The sequence below is a fragment of the Silene latifolia genome, chromosome 2, assembly GCF_048544455.1.
Source record: "Silene latifolia isolate original U9 population chromosome 2, ASM4854445v1, whole genome shotgun sequence".
Classification (NCBI taxonomy): domain Eukaryota; kingdom Viridiplantae; phylum Streptophyta; class Magnoliopsida; order Caryophyllales; family Caryophyllaceae; genus Silene; species Silene latifolia.
Window position 1 is genome coordinate 48,397,363 of NC_133527.1, and position 20,905 is coordinate 48,418,267.

General features: G+C 37.4%; 1 protein-coding gene across 1 annotated transcript; it reads right to left on the minus strand.

The window, feature by feature from the left end:
* Positions 1-17,456: 17,456 nt before the first annotated feature.
* On the minus strand, positions 17,457-18,140 carry LOC141640748 (uncharacterized). Its single transcript, XM_074449430.1, has one exon. It carries the CDS (start codon positions 18,138-18,140, stop codon positions 17,457-17,459), a length of 684 nt encoding a protein of 227 aa, XP_074305531.1.
* Positions 18,141-20,905: the final 2,765 nt, after the last annotated feature.

Here is a 20,905-nt window from a genome sequence, read left to right on the forward strand (position 1 = left end):
TTAGAGGACTCCCACCTCGGTCCCATTGAGGTGTCTTTTATTGCTCCCACATGAAAAATCCAAAATGACAAGTTTAGTTGCATGCATAGCATTTTTATGCATGAACTCCCTCACTCTCACTTGGTTTGGGGAAGTTCAAGCATATACATTGAGAGTTAATTTAAATTATGCTTTCCAACCAAACAAAAATTCATGCATCATATATCATAACTTAGTTTGCACTCACTTTTGTTCATATATCATATAGTTTGCATTTAGTATAGAAATCATGCATTTTCATATAGCTTGCATAATTTCCTATCGTATTGGCCATTGAGGACAATGCCCATACTAGTGTGGGGATGGGAAATTCTAACATGACTTATAAAAAAAATTGATAAAAATTGAAATGTTTTTTTTTTTGAAAAATGCGAAAACATGTCTTTTTATTTCATAAACATAAAAACCATAAAAATTTGAAAATTTGAAAAAATCAAAAACATGTTCATTCCTTTTTAGTTTAGAATTGTATATATTGTATATACTTGTTTGTTTGCTTGTTTGTTTATCCTTTTTCACATTGATCGACTACGCCACATCCGAGACATGAGGATATTGAAGACCGCATGGTATGATCTTTCCAATCTCCTTTTTCCTCTTTATGTTAATGACTATGTGGCTTTATTTTGATTGATGCGGTATAAACAATGTGATTATAGGATTGCATTTAGATTATTTAACATACTAGTTGGTAGAAGCATATGCATTAGGATGTATATATGTTAGTTGCATCATGGCATATAGTTGCATTTAGAAAATTTTTGTGAAAGCATCTATTTGGGAAACTTGACAAGTGTATATAGGCCTTTGTAGATACTTTTTCTTCTTGAGACTTTGCTTGTTAGAATACTTGTAAAACACCTTAGGATGTGTCATGCTAGTATCTTTTGACCCATGGATTAAGGCCTAGTCAAGAGTACCTTGTGGTGTGATAACTCCTTGGCTACCGTTTATTCCAAGGTGACCCTTGAAACCATGCAACCATCATCCATGTTCTACCACATTTTGTTATTAAAAAGGGAATGGGCACAAAAATTGTTCAAATTTGAGTATCAAGAATTGAAATGAATGTAAAAAAGTTTGCAATTGCATCAAAGAAAAGAGGAGTAGCAAAAATGAAAACTCCTATCCTTCAAATACAAGCACCTTCACTACAAATGGGGTAGCTTTGAAAATGTTCAAAAGAAAATGCAAGAAAAGTTGAAATTGTCAAGTGTTGAAATGCCAAACATCAAAAGAAATGGCAAAAAGAAAGTGTTCTCAAATGTCAAATGCCAAAAATTGAGGGGAAAAACAACAACAAAAAGCAAACTCCCACATGAAACTCAAATTCTATTGATCCCTTTTCCATCGTATCCACTTTTGTGCATGGTAGAGAGGGGACGACCCTTCTTCTTGTCTAGGCAAGAAGGAGAATTCCGCGATCCTCCAGTGTTTCTAACACCATAGGGAGACTACTCTTGGCGAAAGCATTTAACGATTGAGGACAAAGGTACCCTAGCTTGACACAACTTGGAGGTGATTTATTGGTATTCTTCTAGGCTTAGTAGTTTGAAGAAACCGTATCTATGAGGAATGTGTACCCTTATATTGCTTCCCTTGTAGATAATTTCCGCCACTTAGATGAGGAAAGTGGCTATTCATTTTTGTAGATGCATCCATTACTTTATTTGTGTGCTTTAATGATTGGATGTGTCGCCATTTTGACAAGCCCCACCTTGCCTTGCAAGAAGGCATCCTACCTTATGGTTGTCTTGTTGTGAGTTGAAGGGGCGGAGTGAGACCCTCTAATTGTCTCACATCGGCTATATTAGTAGGTTAGTTTGAATAAGGGTCCTAGTTTTTGTCATCTCTTTACTCGGGACGAGCAAAGGTTCGGTTTGGGGATGTTTGATGTGACTCATATTTGAGCACATTTAGTCCCCGAATTAGCCTCGTTCCTATGCTTTATAGTGCATAATTGGGTCATTTACTATCTTTAGTTTCCCATTTTGCATATTCTTTGAGGTTTTGTTTCCTTGGTAGGAGAGGAGTGCAAACCTTGCATTTACATGGCGAAATGGAGCTAAATTGACCGCATCTAATGACCAAGCATCAAAGGGAAGACGATACTAGAAGGCCTATGTAGATAATAAAGTGAAACGGGCAATGACGAAAGGATCCTTGCATCCCCGGACTGATCCTCGCAGATTATGAAGGAACAAAAGAAGAAATGTTGTCTGCTAAGGGATCCGAGCGGATCACAGAAGATCCGAGCGTCTTCCCACCACTATCCGAGCGTCCCGTGACCAAGACGCTCGTCCTGAAGCAAGAAGTTCCGAGCGTCTCCCTTGACAATCCGCCCGGATCGTACCCCAGAGAGCCCGTGCCTGTTTTTAAGTCGCTCGGATCATGGCAAGACTAGCAAAACGGAGATGCTCATCTTCATGGAGAGGAGCATTTCCTCAACTTTTCTTAAGGACTTAATAGTCATTTAAGCCCTTAGTAACCCTAATCTTTGTACTTAATCTTTAGTATAAATACCCCATTGTACTACCTAGATTATCATCATCTAGTAATCAAGTAGTAATCAATTAGTAATCATTCCTTAATCTTATAATCAACTCTTAATCTAGTCTTAATACAAATCTCAATACTTAATCTTTCCTTAATTTCTCTATTGTTCACCATTTATTTTGGGTAATTAGAAGATCATTTGGGTTTATTGGGAGATTGACAACCTTCCATCAATCATCAAGTACTTCTATTATTCTTTACATTATTATTTTGGAATCTCTATAGGTATAATTCTCTTAATCCTTGCTTTAATTATTGTTAATCATTTTCATTCATTCATCATGTTTTGCCTTGTTAATGTGATTGACAACCTTGTTAGCATGTTAAACTTGATCATGAGTGAGTAGTTTCCTTAGCTAGGGTTAATGGGTAATTAGGGAAAACCAACATGGGGAATGATTCATGCTTAATCTAATATGTTAACATAATTTATTTGCTTTCTTGTTGTGATTTCAACTTATGCACATGTTATGTTTGATGAAATGCGAACCTATGAATCCTTGCATTGTTTTTTTTTACCCATCACTTATCTTTTAAATAAGGCTTGTAAGACATAAACCAACTCGAGCCTCATTAGACCATGCATAATGTTGAATAGGAAGGATTAAGTCGACTTGTAGGTGTTGTACAATCTAATCGATTCGGCTCCGGGACCCAAACCTTCTTAGGGACTGTAAGATATACACTAACTCGATCTCATCACAACAATAATTGCTTGCTTATAACTTGAGAACATGTTTGTATGATCAACTCCCATGTATTCCCCTACGAACCCATGATACCCTAGTGCTTTTAATCAATTGTTTACATCTTCATTTTATCTACCTTGCTTTGTTTTTATTGTTGATTAGTTTTAATTGATCTCCTATCTCAACCCCAAATTGTGACACCCTAAGACACGACCATTTATAATTGAAAATCCTACATCAATACCCGTCTCTTGGGACCCGACCTTTACTTGCCTCTTTACTAAGAGTAGTTGGTGAAGTTATAAATATTGTTTTGGTTGGGTAACTTTTGACGACGAAGTTTTAGCCGCACCAACGCGGCGTACCAAGAGGCACATACTGTCTTACACAACAACCAATCCAACTCGCAAAATACCCGGCATTCTCACCATATGGCAGACCCGTATCTTTATCCTAATCTAATGGATTAGGTATCTTTGAATTTATTGCTTCTAGGGAAACCCTGTTGCAAATTATTCTCATCACCCGAGTCGTCGTCTGAAGCATTTCCATCGTTTCTTTTCCGCTTTTGGACCATATATAAAGAAGAAATTAATAAACAAATAATAACAATGCATACTTATAATAACAAACAAATCTCTAGAGAGGAGGGTTTATTACTTCTTTAAAGAGGAGAATCCGGATTGATCTGACGGCGGCAATGGCGATGATGACGATGACTGCGACGGCGATGGGGTAGGCTGGTGGTTGAGGGGAAACTCAATGTTTGAGGATATTATTTAGGAGAGGGGAAGCTCAGAGTATATATGTGTGAATAATATAACACTTGTAAGACCTTGTTTATTGGAAAGTAATAAACACGGTATAAGAAAAACCGTTGCATTTTTTTGTTGCAAAAAAGGTATCATTTCATTAAAGATAAATGAAATTACAAGGATTTTGCAAAACTATCCTCTAGACTAGGAAGCCACTAAGTACTTATCCTATCAACAATACGACTATAAGATTTATGTGTATTCCACATAAACATCCGGACACAAACCAAAAATTTAACAAGATTAACACAAGCATCAATATTAGAATGCCTATTACAGAAGATTCTAGCATTACGCTCTCCCCAAAGCTGTTAAACAACAGCTGCTACTGTAACCTGAAACCAGGCATGCTCCCATCTACAATGCTTCCCTGTTGCTCTAGAATTTTCTAAGATGGTAATCAGATTATAACCCAAATTATTATAACTCATCCACTGAAGCAACTTATCCCAAACAGCAGCAGAGTAAGCATAATTGAAGAAAAGATGATCGTGACTTTCAAGCCCATTCTGACAAAGAGAACATCTATTAGCCAACTGAATTCCCCGAGTTTGAAGTTTATCAACTGTGGCTAGATGTTGTTGAACAACAAAAGAACAAATTATCCTATGATTAGGCATAATTCTGTTATGCATAAGCGATCTGGTCCATTCTCCAACATCAGAAACATTTCACAAGTAACCATAAGCTAAAGCAAGACTGAATTTAGTACCACCAGTTCAGCTCTACAACAGGCTTGTGGCAGCCTGAATAGAGCCAGCCAGGGACACTAATCTATCTCTGACCTTAAGAATGCCTTTAAAACTTGCAGAGTAACTATCCTTGTTCTGCACATGCCAGATATCCTCAGAGGTTAAAACATAATGCTGATACCAGGAGGCCCAAACACCTGAATTTGGATGGGAGAGCATAAACAACCATTTAGAAAGCAACACAACATTCCAGGTTTCTAAATCTTTGACATTAAAGCCTCCAGCATCCCAAGGTTTACAAATATCCTTCCATTTTTTGAAGACCGTTTTCCTTTCTCCAGAAGAATGCCCCCAAAAATACCTCTTGCGAGATTGATTGAGTTTCTTAATGATCTCTTTTGGGAGAAGAATACTTGAGCACTAGAAGTTCTCAATACCAAACACAACAGAATTCAGGAGCTGAACCCTACCAGCATAAGTAAGGAAAAGAGAGGACCAATGTTGAATGGCATGCTGAATTTTCAAATAAGATCATCAAACATGTTCAGAGTGAGCCTGGAAGTAGACAAAGGAATGCCAAGATACCTAAAAGGGAACTGGCCTTCAGAGAATCCAGTGACAGCAAGGATGGCAGTTTTGATGTCAGGATGAACTCCTCCGAAATAAATGTTAGTCTTTTCAACATTAGCAGAAAGACCAGAGAAAGCTGCAAAGTGATGAAGCATTTGTTGGACAGCTTGAACAGAAGGGACATCCCCTCTAGTGAATACCATAAGATCATCAGAAAATATGAGATGAGTCAAGTTAATTCTACTGCACTTAGGATGATGAGAGACATTAGGGAGAGTGCAAAGAGTTCTGAGGTATCTTGAAAGAATTTCCATCCCCAAATAAAAAAGATATGGGGAAAGGGGGTCACCCTGTCTAACCCCACTTTTACCAGGGAAGAAACATGAGATTTGTCCATTCAATTTCAAAGAATACCAAGGACTAGTAATACATCCCAGGACCCAGTCTACAAATTTCTGAGGGAAACCATAGCCTTTGAGCATATTAGCAATAAATTCCATTGAAGGGAATTAAATGCTTTCCTAATGTCAACTTTAATCAAACACTTAGGAGAGATATTACTCCTATTATACCCTTTAACTAAAGTCTGGGAAAGCATAATGTTTTCAAAAATATTTCTATGTTTGACAAAAGCAGCTTGCTCAGATCCTACAAGGGAAGGAGGGACACTTTGAATCCTATTAGCCAGGATTTTATTTACTGTCTTGTAGAAGACAGTACAGCAGGAGATACGTCTGTAATCAGTAATAGCAGCAGGGGTAGTTTTCTTAGGAATCGGAGAAATAAGGGTGGAATTAGCCTGCTTGGACATGTGATTACAATGAAATAAATGACCCACAGCCTTACAGAAATCCTGAGCAATGATTGGCCAAGCTGATTTAAAGAAGCTAGCTGAAAAACCATCCAAGCCAGGGCTGCTGTTGGAGTCCATTCCAAACACAGCATCACGAATTTCTTTAGTAGTAATGTCCTTGATCAAATCATTACCTCTGTCAGAGGGAACAGTTGAACCAGAAGAAACAAAGTCCCAATCCAAATCAACAACATGAGAACTAGTGCCTAATAAGTGTTTGTAATAATCCCGAAATGCCTGATTGATAGAGGGAGGGTCAGTATGAAGCTGTCCATGCTGATCTTTGATGGCACCAATAACTTGTTGATTCTGTCTCTCAGAAACCTTAGCAAAGAAGTATTTAGAGCTACAGTCAGAGTGTTGCATATTCTTAACCTTAGCTCGTTGATATAAAATGCTTAGCTCAGTTTCCTTAAGATGACTGTAGGAGGCCACAAGTACTCTCTCCTGATGGATAAGGGCAGCAGAGAAAGGGTCAGAAATAAGCTTCCTTTGACAGTCTACCAGGGCATCCTTAGCAGTCTTCACTCTAAGAGAAATATTGCTAAAGTTCTCTTTGTGAAACTTAGTAAGGGCAGTCCTAACACTTTTCAATTTCTCAAATAAATTGAACATGGGGCTACCAGTTTTCTCAGCATGCCAAGCAGCAGCAACAGTAGCAAGATAAGCTGGATGATCAATCCAACTGTTCAAGAAACTAAACCTCTTCACCTTCTTACTGTCATGAGAAACATGAACCAGGACAGGAGAATGATCAGATAATCCAGCTTCCTGAAATAAGGCAAAAGAATCAGGCAGGGAAGCAAGCCAACCAGGATTAGGTAGGACCCTATCCAGCTTGGACCAGACCCTAGAATGGGGGTCTTGCTTATTATTCCAGGTCATTTCACAACCATAACTAGTTAGATCATCCAAACTACATGCAGCAAGACAGTCATTGAACTCAATCATGTCCTGCAAAGCTGGAGGGTTGTTGCTAAGTTTTTCAGAAGGCTGCCTGACCACATTAAAGTCCTCATGGACTAACCAAGGTTCAGCAAAAGAAACATCTGCTAACCCACTCTATAACCTTTGCCTTTCATGAGCATCATTACTTCCATACACCATGCTGATATGGAGATCCATATTAGAACCATGATGATGAACATTGAAATCAATAAATTGATACTCAATCCTACTATTAACTGTGGCAACAGTGCTAGGGTTGGAGAAGACCCAAATCCTACCATTGTAATGTTTATTGTAGTTACTCATTATACTCCAATTCTGAAACTTTTTTTGGATTTCGAAAGCCTTATTTACTTTTACTCTAGTTTCCAAAAGAGCCAAGATGTCAATATTATTATCTTTGAGATAATCACGAACCTCACTATGCTTTATGGGACAATTAAAACCACGAATATTCCAAGAAGCTATCTTCATGATAACTTATCAGGAGGAACCACAGTCACTATATGAGCCACTATTGTTTCAGAGGAACATTCCGAGTGTTGCTCAGGTGTAGAAACAGTGGGAGAACCAACTATAGAGCGGGGGGGGGAATACGCCTAGATTAGAGCATCCTGAGCTTAGGTCCACCACAGTAGTATCTCCAACTTCCTGGTTCACACCCAAACCATCACCTAGCTCCTGAGAAGTCTGCTGAACTTTATCTTGTTCTAGAAGCTGAAATTGATTTACCAAAGGCAAGTTCTCAAGGAGAGGATCCTCTGAAGGAGGGGAGATATCTGCCAACTCAGAAGGACCAGGGAACTCAGTAAAAGTGCCATCCAGAAAAGGGTCAGCAACATAGGATGGTGGAGCAACAACAGTGTCTTCCTTAGAGTTAGTGGAGGGAACAACAGTCTCATGTTCCTTTTGAGACTTGCTATGCCATTTACATCCAAAGCAATAGAAGGACACCCACTCATACACAACTTGCTGAGTAATTTGACCCAAGAAAGGAGTATGAATGACAACAGAATCCACAAAGTCCTGAGATAGATCAATTTCCACCAGAACTCTAGCAAAAGAGAGCTTATCCTTATTGGTTGTGGCAGGATCTGCAAATAAGGGTTTACCCACCTTACTAGCAATTTTACTTAGCACTATTTCATACCATAAGTAAGGGTCCAATCCAGGAAAGAGGACCCAGACAGGTACTTTGGCAACCTTTTCCATTTCTCCAGAAAAACTAAGAGTCCATTGTTTCAAGATAAGGGAGTTGTTACCTATTTTCCAAGGCCCTAATCTTAGAACATTTGTCATAGCTTCCTGAGATGAAAATCTAAAAGCAAACCACCCTTTCTTGTAGTATTGAACAATTGGAACAACAATATTGATCCAATGTTTAGCAACAAAATCTTGAACATCTTTGAGTTTAGGCTTAGCCCCAATTACATGCCCAGTAAATTCCCAGATTTTCAGCTCATGTTCAAAGTCCTGAGGTTCAATCACAACTTCAGGAGTTTCAACACTAGATTGACAGTAATGTAAACTCATTCCAACATTTTGAGGAGGTTTGACTACATGAGGCCAAGATTTCGCCATTTTCGGACTCGAACAAGTTTTTGGTTCAATTGATTTAGCAGCATTAGAGGGATTAGATCGATCACCAGAATTAACCTCTACGGAATCAGACACAACAGGAACTGCCAAATTCCGAGGAATTAGATTCACGGAACTTAAAGCTTGATCCACTTTAGGGTTTGACACATCAACAATTGGCGATTGTATTATTTTAGGAGAACGAAGAATAGTAATAGGAGAATAAATTAGAGTTATACCAGCCGCTGCCATGGCAGAATCGATTCGCGCATTTACAGTCTCCAAATTGTGCGACACCGAGGGTTCCACCATAGCTTGAGCTCCATTTTTCCCCAAAATTGTATCCTGAGAATCCTTAATCACAGTAGAAGTGGAGGCTCCCCTAGTTTTAGCGAGATTTCCCCTAGTTCGCGCCATTAAAGCTCAAGAAATCAGACGAGAAACGGAGTTTCCATGAAATCCGGAAAACAGTTGTAAAAGAGTTTGTTAAAAGTTACGAAAAAAAGCGAGATTTTTTTTTTTTTTTTGTTTCCAAAAACCGTTGTATTTTGTTTCCAAACAGACAACAGTTTTGTTTGAAACCGTAATTGATTAGTACTATCTACAATGGGTTAAAAATAACCGTTGTCTGTAATATTTTCATGTGTTTGATTTTCCCGCCAAGAAATAAAGCATCATTTTTATATACATAACAACGGCCTGAACCGTTATAACTGTATACGTCCTGAACAACGGTTTGAATATAACCATTTTATTTTATATTTCATTGTGTTTGATTTTACCGCCAAGAAATAAAGCATCATTTGGTATATGTCAGCTAATTACAATATGTTTCTTAGAAAATCTTGCTTATTTCCATTAATTTAAAGGATTACAAGTTTACACATAAAGAGTACAAACTACCACCATACATAATAAACTAGGTAAATAACAATTAGAAGAAAAAAATTGACACTTAAGTTTAGCCATGCCTCATTATTATTGAGTTCTACGAAATTCATGGTTAACTTTTTGCATTCTTCTTTTGCCTTCAATATTTCACTGTCATTTCCCCGCTTCGATTCTTCAAGTTGATATAGTATACTTCTCACTTGAGTAATCTCGATATCCATGCTCTTTTTCTCATTCACTAACCTGTTTATAACCTTCCTCTGCCACTCAGTCATTGGTTCATCAACCCACTTGAAGTAATTGCATCCACGCATTTTAGTCTCGGGATTACAGAATTTGCAAGTAAGAAACTTTCTTCCCGGATTTTGCAAAGTCCAAGAAGTCCGAAATGCTGCCGGAACTGAGCAATTACATGTCCCTATTGAAAGAGAGGAAGAAAAAGAGCTACCACTTGACATAATTTGAGTAATAAGAGAGAGAGAGAGAGAGAGAGAGAGAGAGAGAGAGAGAGAGAGAGAGAGAGAGAGAGAGAAATGAAGAAAGAAAGAAGGTTATTTAAAATAATTTTATTCAACAATTGCATAATTTAACACGGTTGTATAAGAACCATTGTAATTATCTTATTAATGACTTCTAATTTCCATTTATTTTTAGAGGTGTTTATATTCTAACACGGTTCTTATGCACTACCGTTGTCATTATATTATATGTTATTGTTTCATTCATTTGTCTGTTCGCAAGTTATTTAAAATTATGTTAATAAGCATTTGCATCTAATAAAGAGTAGAACTATATATTAAAACGAGCATATTATACAATGGCGAAAAAAAATACCAGTACAACAAGGGAAAAAAAAGGAAACACAATAAAAAATAAAAAACCACAAAAACAAACAACTAACTAATTAGTAAATTAATTAAACACCCTAACAGGAGTTTGAGTAGGAGCTGGGTACTGAGGATAAACTTGATTATAAATCAAGCTTACTACATCGGCATCAAGACGGTGATCAAAATGAGGCACTTCTTCGTCTTCCCATGATTTTGGTACATTAATAAACCTGTACGGTATGAACCTTCTCATCAGATGAGCGTCCTCAGCGGTGGCAAACCATAAGTAAGGCCCATCGTGTACATAACGATCCTTAGGGTAGTCGCCATAATAGTCACTTTTGCCCTTTGATGGTCACGTGATACATACCTTGCAGCGGGTTGTTTTACTTGGCGAAAATCGTAAAGACCATTCCCTCGAAACACGATCAGAGCATATCCAAGAAACCCACGACCAGAAATCCAACCCGGGTGGATTGCCCTAACATTTGAAAACCCATTCTCAATGAGGATGTCCCTCAATGGGTTAAGAGACTTAGAAGCTGGCTTCCCAGCAGCATCGCTTATGACTGGGAGATTGTGAATTATGCACGTAGTCGGGTTGATATAGCGGGTTACCGATTGCTGAGGAGATGCGACTGCGGATGATGAAGACGACGACATTCTTTTAATTATGACTAGTTGTTTCTCTGCGCGCGTTGCGCGCGGAGATCCAAGACGCGTTACTATTTGTTGTTGCAGCGTTTTTGTTCACGGCTCATGCTTAGTTAGAACTCTTGATTATATGTTGTTGTTGATACGTTTGTTTCTGTTGTAGAAGGTATCCTTATTACATGTAATGTTCAATGTGGTTGCCTTAATTTAACGTTTTAGTTGTTTATTCTATTGACTCGTCTTCAAATATTTAGTGATACAATTCTCATGTGTGTTCCCATTCAAATCATTCATTCCATCAAGAAACAATAGAACTGAGAACCTTTTTTGCACTTAATGTTGTTTTTTGAACTGATAAATGTGAAATTAAAACAATTGAACAATTAGTTTGTTTTAAATTTGGTGCCTTTACCATAGGATGTTACAATTTGACTATTGCTGTCAAAATTCTTAAATATAAGGGGATGTTTCACATTGATCCTTGCTTTTCAAATTCTAGAGTTGAAGGTTATAAATTGGCAACTGAGAAGTCAATATTCTTGTATAACTCTTGTTGAGAATACCTTAGAAAAACTTGACATGGCATACGAATTTGTAGTTCCATATACATGTATTATGACTAATGTCCCTGGGAGGATGCGGCATGGCGTATATGTTCCGTGCGATTTGAAACCAATACAAGACACTTTAACAGACCTAGGCTATCCTGATGTTGGTGTTTTTCCGGTGATGTGCTCACAAACTCGCCAATTTGTAGGAGTTGTTCAAATTGCCTTTGGTTCTGATACTATTGCTTGCTTATCAGCTTTCAAGTTAGAGGCGAAATTCAGTTCTGTAGGTCATGGTCGAGACAACTGGTTTGCCACCTATAAGCCACAACCTGGACCGTATCTGTGGGTAGCTTCTAGGTTGGATTCAGGGTATTTCTCTGAATTGCCAGCGTATGAGCAGGTCCCTTATGTAATTAGACATGAAGCCAAAAGAGCTGCTGCTGAAGAGGACGTCTGTACGTACACCAATGTTCACATTGCATTATGCGAGCTCTAAGAAAATAGTTGAAAACTTCTGTGTGTCTTTGTGATGTGTTATGAAACTAATCAAGAAACTGTTTTTATCCTTTTTGTTGGATGTGGTTTTCTAGTGTGGCATAGCAAAATGGAATGTTTTTTCAGTTGTTTTGATTATTTTGACGAAGAAGATTTAGAAGCTGAATAATATTTTATACTGTTTGGATTGGAGTACTTGGCTGCTCGATTAATTGAATGACTATGAATGTAAGATAGTAATGGCTATTTTGATATCTTGTGAAGACATACAATACATATCAATTTGAGAGATGCATAATAAAGTAAGATAAGCATCCAATAAAAAAGAAGATTAAAAAAAAACAATTGACCAATTAACCCATGAAAGATAAATGATCATCATGTTAAATTAAGTAGTTTTAGTACAAGGCAGAACTGAGTTGTTCATAAGTACGTTGATTTATCTGTTCCATAGTTTATATTACACACAAAAGCTAGGAATAGGATAAAAGCGTACATGCAGCAAGCTTATCAGATCAGCGAATTGTTCAAGATTAAACGTAGGTTGACAAAATACCAAAATGACAGGTCATGACCATTAACGATTACGACTATGCCTGTGCTATTGTAGTTCATTCTTTATGGTTTCACAGATGAGCTGCAGATGTAGTACCTGCGTTCCTTTTTGTAGCCTTCTTCCTGGACATAGTTGGTTGTGGTAAATGTGCTGGAGATGCTGGCTGATTAGAGGCCATTTCAGGTGCATCTTCTGCAGGAGTAGTAATGTCATTATTTGCAGATTGGCCAGGAGCTATCTGTTTGTCAGTTGCACAAACTTTAGGATCATCTATAACTCGTGACTCTGGGATTGTCTCTTGGTCTGGTTCAGTTTTTGATACATTGTCATCTTCATCGTCAATAACAATGCGCTTCACCACCCACTGCAAGATGTTATTTATTGAGAGGGACGTAGAAGGGCTAACTTGAACTTTGAAAGAAGTTGTACGAAGCAACTCTTGTACAGCTAAGAAAGCTTCCTCGTCACTCTGAAAATCAGGGTAATAATTGTTAGCATGTATGTGTTAGTTTATTAGTTGAAGTTATATCTTGATAGTCTTACAGAATGCTTCATGTGGAATATATCAGCCGCTGGCATTTTGAACAATCTTTCAGCAGTCGGTGTAAATGCGGTCATTGGCAATGTTCCTGTTCCATCTAATATTTCATAGTTGAATGTGATTCTAAAATAGATATTGTCTAAGCATTAGTATCTTCTGCGTGTTTTAGTTATTACTAATAGGGAATTGAAGGAGTTCTATTATAAGCTATGCTATAAGTGGAAGCAGGATTGTTTATATGTTCTTATTTGAAGTTATTGTAGTACTAAAGTGATGCGTAAAGCTTACTTTGGGACTGAGGTACAATCTGGCACAGAGCAGTTGCTGCATGTGTATGTACGTCCTGGTGGGATGCTGGAGGTTTTTCCACAGTTTGAACAGCCCATGTATGCATGCACTTTATGAAGTCCAGCAGCTGGTACGTACATTCACTTCTAACAAGTGTTTTTCATCTTGCAAAGCTGATTTTGCCTGTGGGAAGTACGAGGGAGATTAGTAAGTGCATATGTGTTAGATACGCTAGAAGATGTATTACTAAATTGTGTTTACTTTCTTAGCACGAAGAGCTGAAATTTTGGTTGTCTTTTCAGTCGGCATAGGTAGCTTGACATGAAAGAGCCTGGACTGAAGTTGTGTCAAGGATGTGTGATGGCTTGTCATCCTGTAAAAGTGAACAACATTAGTATCTGAAATAGCAAATAGAAGGGTCGTGTTCGTAGTGGTCGAATTGGTACTACTAAGTTCAGACAGTACTAGGTTTTCAGCGTCTCTGTCTCTCGCCAACAGGTGAATGTATGATGACTGTTGAGCTAGATGTGGTCATTGAGAAACCTGTAAATGGTGAGGTGTAGCTATTAATTGGCAGTTACTACATTTAGTGTGTATGCTCTGGATTGCAACTAAGTAAATGAGTGTGACCTTTGTGGTTTGATACTCTAAGAGCTGTGAGCCCCACAATTCTGAATTTGCCAGGTTCTGGAATTAGCATTGTGCATTCATCTTCTGCCAGGTCATCCCAAACTGAGATTGATAGTGGCTGCGGAGTACTGTGTAGGTCATTCCATTAAAACCAACAACATTAGTTTCATCTATAATGGTTTTTTGTTTAGTATTGCAGCATGAATTCATCTAGAAATTATGACAATGATTTACCTGTGGTCAGTGAGCACAATTTCACGTACATTTGTTTCTCGGTTCTTGTTTGTTGTAACTTTACATGAATGGTCTTCTACAAAGAGAACCACACCAACTATATCTGCAATGTATAGGAAGCATAGTGATGTTATGGTGGAGAGTAAATGTGCTGTAATAAAATAGAGCATTGAAAAAGACGATATAGTTGATCACTTAAACATACCAAACATTTCAGCGTAATCCGTTGCTCTAGGTAGATGAGAGATAGGTCTATAGTCTATGGTATTGGTGCCATCATCAATATCAACTGGTAGGACAATGATTCGCCGTCCAAAGTTCATCTGGAAGTCAAGATCTGTAGGGTTTGTTTTAAATTCTGGCTTCAGAGGAGTAATTGGAGAATTGGTTATCTCATACACTCTGTTGTGCTTGAGTGCATCTTCATATTGATCGACCTGTTCAGCAAAAAGAGCCCCACGCATCGTAGACCCCTGTGAATGATATTATGTTTATTAGTTATGGTATATTTAATACGATTAATTACAAGAAACAATCAACAAACAAAATTACACATGTTATTTAGATTTGCCTTTATATTCATTGTCATTAGGCACATGGTGGATCTTAGCGCGTTGTACTGGCTATATTTCATTTACTGAGGAAAGTAACCTTGAAATCATTTGTTCAGCTACAAATAGAACAATGTTTAATAAGAAATACGCGCTGATTTGTTGTGCCTTGGTTAGCCAAACAGTTACGACGGTCTTTTACCAAGTAAAGGAATGGATGCCAAAAATAAACAAAAAAGAACGACTCTTAATATGAGAGCAGTAAAACTAAACAGAACTACTTGTGGTGGAAGATGATGCTAATACTGATTCAAAAAGAACGAAATATGTATTTAAAGGGTTTATCCGAAACAAGAATTTTACTGAAATTGATGTGCGAGCTTCTCACAGGTGTGGCATTTCAAATGCATAATGCCATACTAAAAGTACAATACTTCAGAATAGAACACTGTAAAATGTCAGAGCAAAAATGAGCTTTGAATCATAGCTCTACCATTTATGCACTAATGGTCTCAGCCAAATTTAAGTGTCTCATGAACAAATCCATGTATTTGTGGGCAGAGGTTTACAAAATGTACTAAATAATAATCAATTAGTAAATGCATTAATTCATTAACTACTTCATGTGTAGATTCCTAAAATAAGATAAAAATCAATAAATTAGAATCTATATTCATATTTTATTTTGGACAAAGATTTATATGAACAATGGGTTTGCCTTATCATCTTGGAGCACCAAGCCCTGGTAGACCACCTTAGCAAGAGATGTCTTTGGGCGTCTCTTTTCAATTACCCTCACGTTGACCTTGTAGTCCTTAGTGGTGTTCGTTAGTTCATCTAAGTACACGGTTCGCGGCTTCATTCTGTTAAGAGAGGCAACATGATAATCAAATAATTTTCATACTGATTTTAGCGTATTTTCGAACATCAAATTTAGTATTTGGGTTTTAGATGCAGACCATTTAATGAAGAATAGTCAGACTGAAATTGAAAACCTATGAACTGTAAACTGGATGTAGCTTTCCAGATAATTATAATAAACATGTGAATTCAAAAGTGCATTACATTATTTCTATGTTAACATATGAATACAGCTCTTCTGTTACCAAGAATCTTAGTTAGTACAAGCACATTTAGGTTAGTTGTGATAACATGTGACCAAATTCACCAAATAAGTTGTGATTGTTGGGGTTATTTTTATCTGTCAAGATTTTCTAATTTTGTAGGCTTTAATTTACTAACATAGAAACATGACTACTTTATGCTGCACAATATATATATACATATATATACTTGAAGATTGGCATGATAATAAAGACCAAATTCAGATGTAGATGACAATGATAATCATGTAAATAATAATTCAAAAAGCTAACAAATTAAAGGAATGAAATATAGAGTGAAAGGATGAGCATATCTGAGATTAGGAGTGCATACTGGAAGGTGCTGTGTTACTTTTCTGAGAATTGTAACTGAAAGTAGGAATTAGAGAGTGGTGGTACTATAAGTAGCATGTGGAAGAAGTGAGGAAGACTGGCGGAGGATTAGAAAAGTAATTGAATGAAAGGCAGGGAGGGAAAAGGGGAAAAGAGACAATACACTGTATAGTTCTGGTTGGAGTAATGTGTAGTTTGGTAATTGTTATGACTATTAGAAAGGCTATAATATTATATTGTTATTAGTAGATTGTAGGAGTACTATGGTAGAGGGTGTTTATAGTTATAGTTATTTATTTAGAGGGGACTTATATTTCTTTCTTGATTATAAGATGACTTATCTAATACTCCCCCCTACTAAATAAGTGTCCCATTGTCCATTTCCGTCTATTCACATAACTGTCCCATTGTCCGTTTTGTGTGGTCTTAACTCACTTTCTTAATTCTTGTGCCATCTTCACAATGGGACACTTATCTAGAATAGGAGGGAGTATTGATTATAAGCTAATGGAGAAGTTCATTGAGAAATAGTACTGAGAAGAGTGGCTTTAGGAGTGGGTGTGTGTATGGTTCATGGAACATTTATTCATTTAACAGAATTGAGAACTATTTTATATTATAGTAAAGCGTTAGTTTTATTATTTCGTTGCTTTTATATAGTAAAAATTTGGAAATTGTAAGTAATGATCAAGCAAGCTTTTTTTTTTTTTTTTTTTTTTTTTTTTTTTTAGAAAAAGAAAGGGTTGTTAGAAACTTTACAATTTATTTCTGGTAAAAAGTCCTTGTATTACATGACTCATAAGCTTCTGCATTCAAAAGTGCATTACATTCCTTGATATAATATAGCCAACCATTGGCTCATATGCTTTTTCAAGCACAATGGTGGGCTAAGTAGCATGGTTGTACTAAGGGAAATGGAAGTCGATTTTGCAGGGGTGTGCATATTAATAAGTAGTGTGATTCTTGCAGTCCTGTCTTCAAAATGTGGACAATATATCGTCCTAGTAAGGTGCCAAAAAGTATGCTGATTTTGCAGGAACACTTTCCATGGGAGGTTACTTAGATGATGCCTGCAAGTCTCAAAACATCATAAGAAACAATGTTTTTCATAGATTGTTGCGATGAACCATGATCTGTTGATGCAGAAACGACGATTACATTATTTGATGTTCTAGCTTGTGAAAGACCAACATACAACTGTCCATGAGAAAAACAGGGTCTTGGAAGGTAGATAGAAATTTGGTCCAATGTCTGCCCCTGTGATTTGTTGATGGTCATTGCAAAACTCAGCTTCAAGGGAAACTGATTATGCTGGAACTGAAATGGGAAATTATCGGAAGCTGATGGCTGCATTTTAATACGTGGGATAAATACGTGGTCACCACTGTAATGTCCAGAAGCTATCATGCATTCTATTAGATTGGGTGTAAATCGTTTGCATATTAGTCTAGTTCCATTGCAGAGGCCGGAGGATGGAAGAAGATTTCTGAGTAGAATGACTAGACAATTTTCTTTCAGAATTAATTCATAAGGACTCATGCCTCCTGGACAAAGCGTATTTATGAATTCAGCTGGATAAATGTTGCAGTTATCAGTCAGCATCGAATCGTAGCCTCTATATGTGACAGCTTCTCCTGGGAACCTAATTATAAGAAGTGTATTAATGGCGCAAATATCTTCATTCATGGGAGTCAGTATTGACCGCTTGATAAATATATCTGTTCCTAATTGTAGATACCTCATTTCTACACCTCCCGCAAGCCACCCGGTGATGATTGGGCCGCATGTTTGGTACACGGAACGATTTATGACAATTTATAAGTTTATCGTCAAGTGATAGCTCAAATACTTGTGTCTACCCCTTGGTCATTATATACGCGCCGTTACGGTCGTTTTGACAGTAATTAGAGTTCATTTGGAGTCCGGGTCAAAAACCGTCTAAAATGCCGAGTCAAAATGTTCTGGAATGTTCCGGATATTTCTATTCCATATTTCAATCTTTTAATCTTTTGGCAAAATATATCCCGAAATTATATTTTAAACAATAAGGAAGTTGAGAAATACCGCAATTCCATAAAAGAAACGCGAAAAATGTTTCTTCCGTAGGAGGAAACTCCTGGGGAAAGGACGCAGCACCTGCTGCGCCTCCTCCAAGAGCCGCAGTGGCTACTGCGCCTCTTCCCCAGCTCCTTTCTGAGTATTTTAAGATCTTTTCGAGATTTGTTTCCAAAGTTTTACCAAAACCCTAATTCCTCCGTGTGATTAGTATAAATAGGGACCTTAGTTCCTCATATTTCTCACGCGAGTGTCCGCCCTTCTCTTCTCCCTTTGCATTCTAAGACCGTGCTCTTTGCTTATTGGCGTCTAAGTGCTTGAACTTTCGACCACATAAGCTTGGATCCTTCTGAGTACCAGCCTCGTTTTGCATGACCGACCAATTTGACCAACTCCACCCAATCAACTTATTCAATTTAGCTTAATTCCTCTTAAGAGGGTACTTTCGTCGTACATTCGAGTCGAGCAATCACTAATCGTTAACTTAGTCAATCTCGTTTCGTCAAACATGTAAGTTTGAGGGTGTAAATCCCATGTTTTATTATTATACCTTTTTTATTGTATAAATTATTGTAAGATTTACGTCGAAAGTGATACGTGCATATTGTATAGTCTTTTTAGCCTATTTCAGCACATATTTCTATGCTTTTTTGTACTGTTTATATAGTATTATGCCCCGAATTGGCTACTTTGGTTCGTTTTGTCCATTTTGTAGAAATGAACGCGAAAGTAGTGGAATCGTATCATTTTTTCGTCCTTTTTGCATGCATTTAGAGGAGACGAGATTTTCCAGAGTGAGATAATGCATTGGAGTGCGTGAAGGCACGGTTTATGAGGCAATCGGGCGTGGATTTGAGCTGAATTGAAGACAGAAGACTCGATCGAGTAGTTTTACCACTCGATCGAGTGGTTTTCATGGCCCCAGTTGGTCGATCGAGTGCTTTTCTACTCGATCCAGAAGTGTTATAAAGAGGGTTACTCGATCGAGTAACTATTCTACTCGATCGAGTAGATTATGCTGAGTTTTGCTCGATCGAGTGGTTTCTGTTTTCATGGGCTTTAATTAGCCTGTGAGTTGTTTTATTTCGATAAACTTAGTTATTTTCCTATTTAAGCACGCATTAGCTAGGTCATTAGTATCTATTCATTACTTAGCTTTTATCTAATTTTCTACTATCTTTTTATCTTTCATTCAAGACTGCGTACTATTTTTCTCCTTCACTGTAACTTTACTTTGGGATTTATTTCGCTCGGATTTGATTGTTCTTTACGCTGGATTCGCACGATTGTAATCTTTTCCTCTTCTCTTAATAATAATCAATCGTTTGTTTGCTTTAATCCTTTGTTTCACTTCGTTTATTCCTTTGCCCTAATTTACTTTTTATGCATTTTAATCATCGTTTTAATATGTTGAATGCTGGTTATTTATCTGCTGTTAGTTTTGATAGTTTAATTAGCGATATGAGTAGCTAAACTTCTTTCATGTTGGGATTAGGGGATCTACGGTAGAAATGTGACGATGTAGTAAATAGTTTAGATGAATTAATTGTGAGATTCTGTCACCATAGCAATTTAATTGTATTTTATCGACTTAGTTGAGTGCACGCTTCTGAGTCATCCCTTTAATCTGGCTAAAATTAATCCTAGATCGAAAGATTGGACTAAATAGGCCTGCTATGAACAGTAGAGTACCCTGACGAGGATGAAAGTTAAGTTTGTGGTATTTTAGGATAGAAAGTGGACCGAAAGGACCTTTCCATATCTGTCTCGCATTAATCTGTCTATGTTGTTTACAGTTGAGTCACTGGACTACCGTAGTGAACCGAATTCCTTACATGACCCTTCTCTATTTGATAGTTTAAATCTATTTTCCTGCTTTTCCTGCTCTTTTCTCTACTTCTCTTCCTTTAAAGCTTTAGTTTAGAAAACAATTCAAACAATCCCCCCATTTGTGACCAAATAGACGGACTTCTACAGATATCTTGCCTGCATGAGGAGATCGACCTGACTTCCCTAGCTATATAGTTAGTTTAGTTAGTTTATTTTTGATAGGTATACGACAGTCGTATCAAATTTTGGCGCCGTTGCCGGGGAGGCAATTGCCTTATCTGTCTTTGTTTCGTTTATTTTATCCATCTCAGGGAATTTTTATTCCTTGAGGCAGTTCTTATTTATTTTCTTTCAGTGTTGTTTATGCCCAGGTCAGACAGGTTTGAGTTAGTTTCAGCTGATTCAGAGCCAGAGAGACTATTCAGGCATAGACTCCGTCTGCAGAGAAAATCACGAAAGGAAGACTTGAGTACTTTCGAGCCAGAGATACATCATTCTCTTTTCGCAGAAGACAATCCTATTTTTGCCGATCAACAAGTAAAGATGCCAAAACTTTCCAGTCATTCGGTACCTAAAGCATCCTCAATTCCAAAGGGTTTCAATCTCCAGACTGAGGATGGGAA

Coding starts and splice junctions, on each gene's coding strand:
- LOC141640748 (XM_074449430.1), bottom strand. CDS start 18,140: ATGAGGTATCTACAATTAGGAACAGATATATTTATCAAGCGGTCAATA.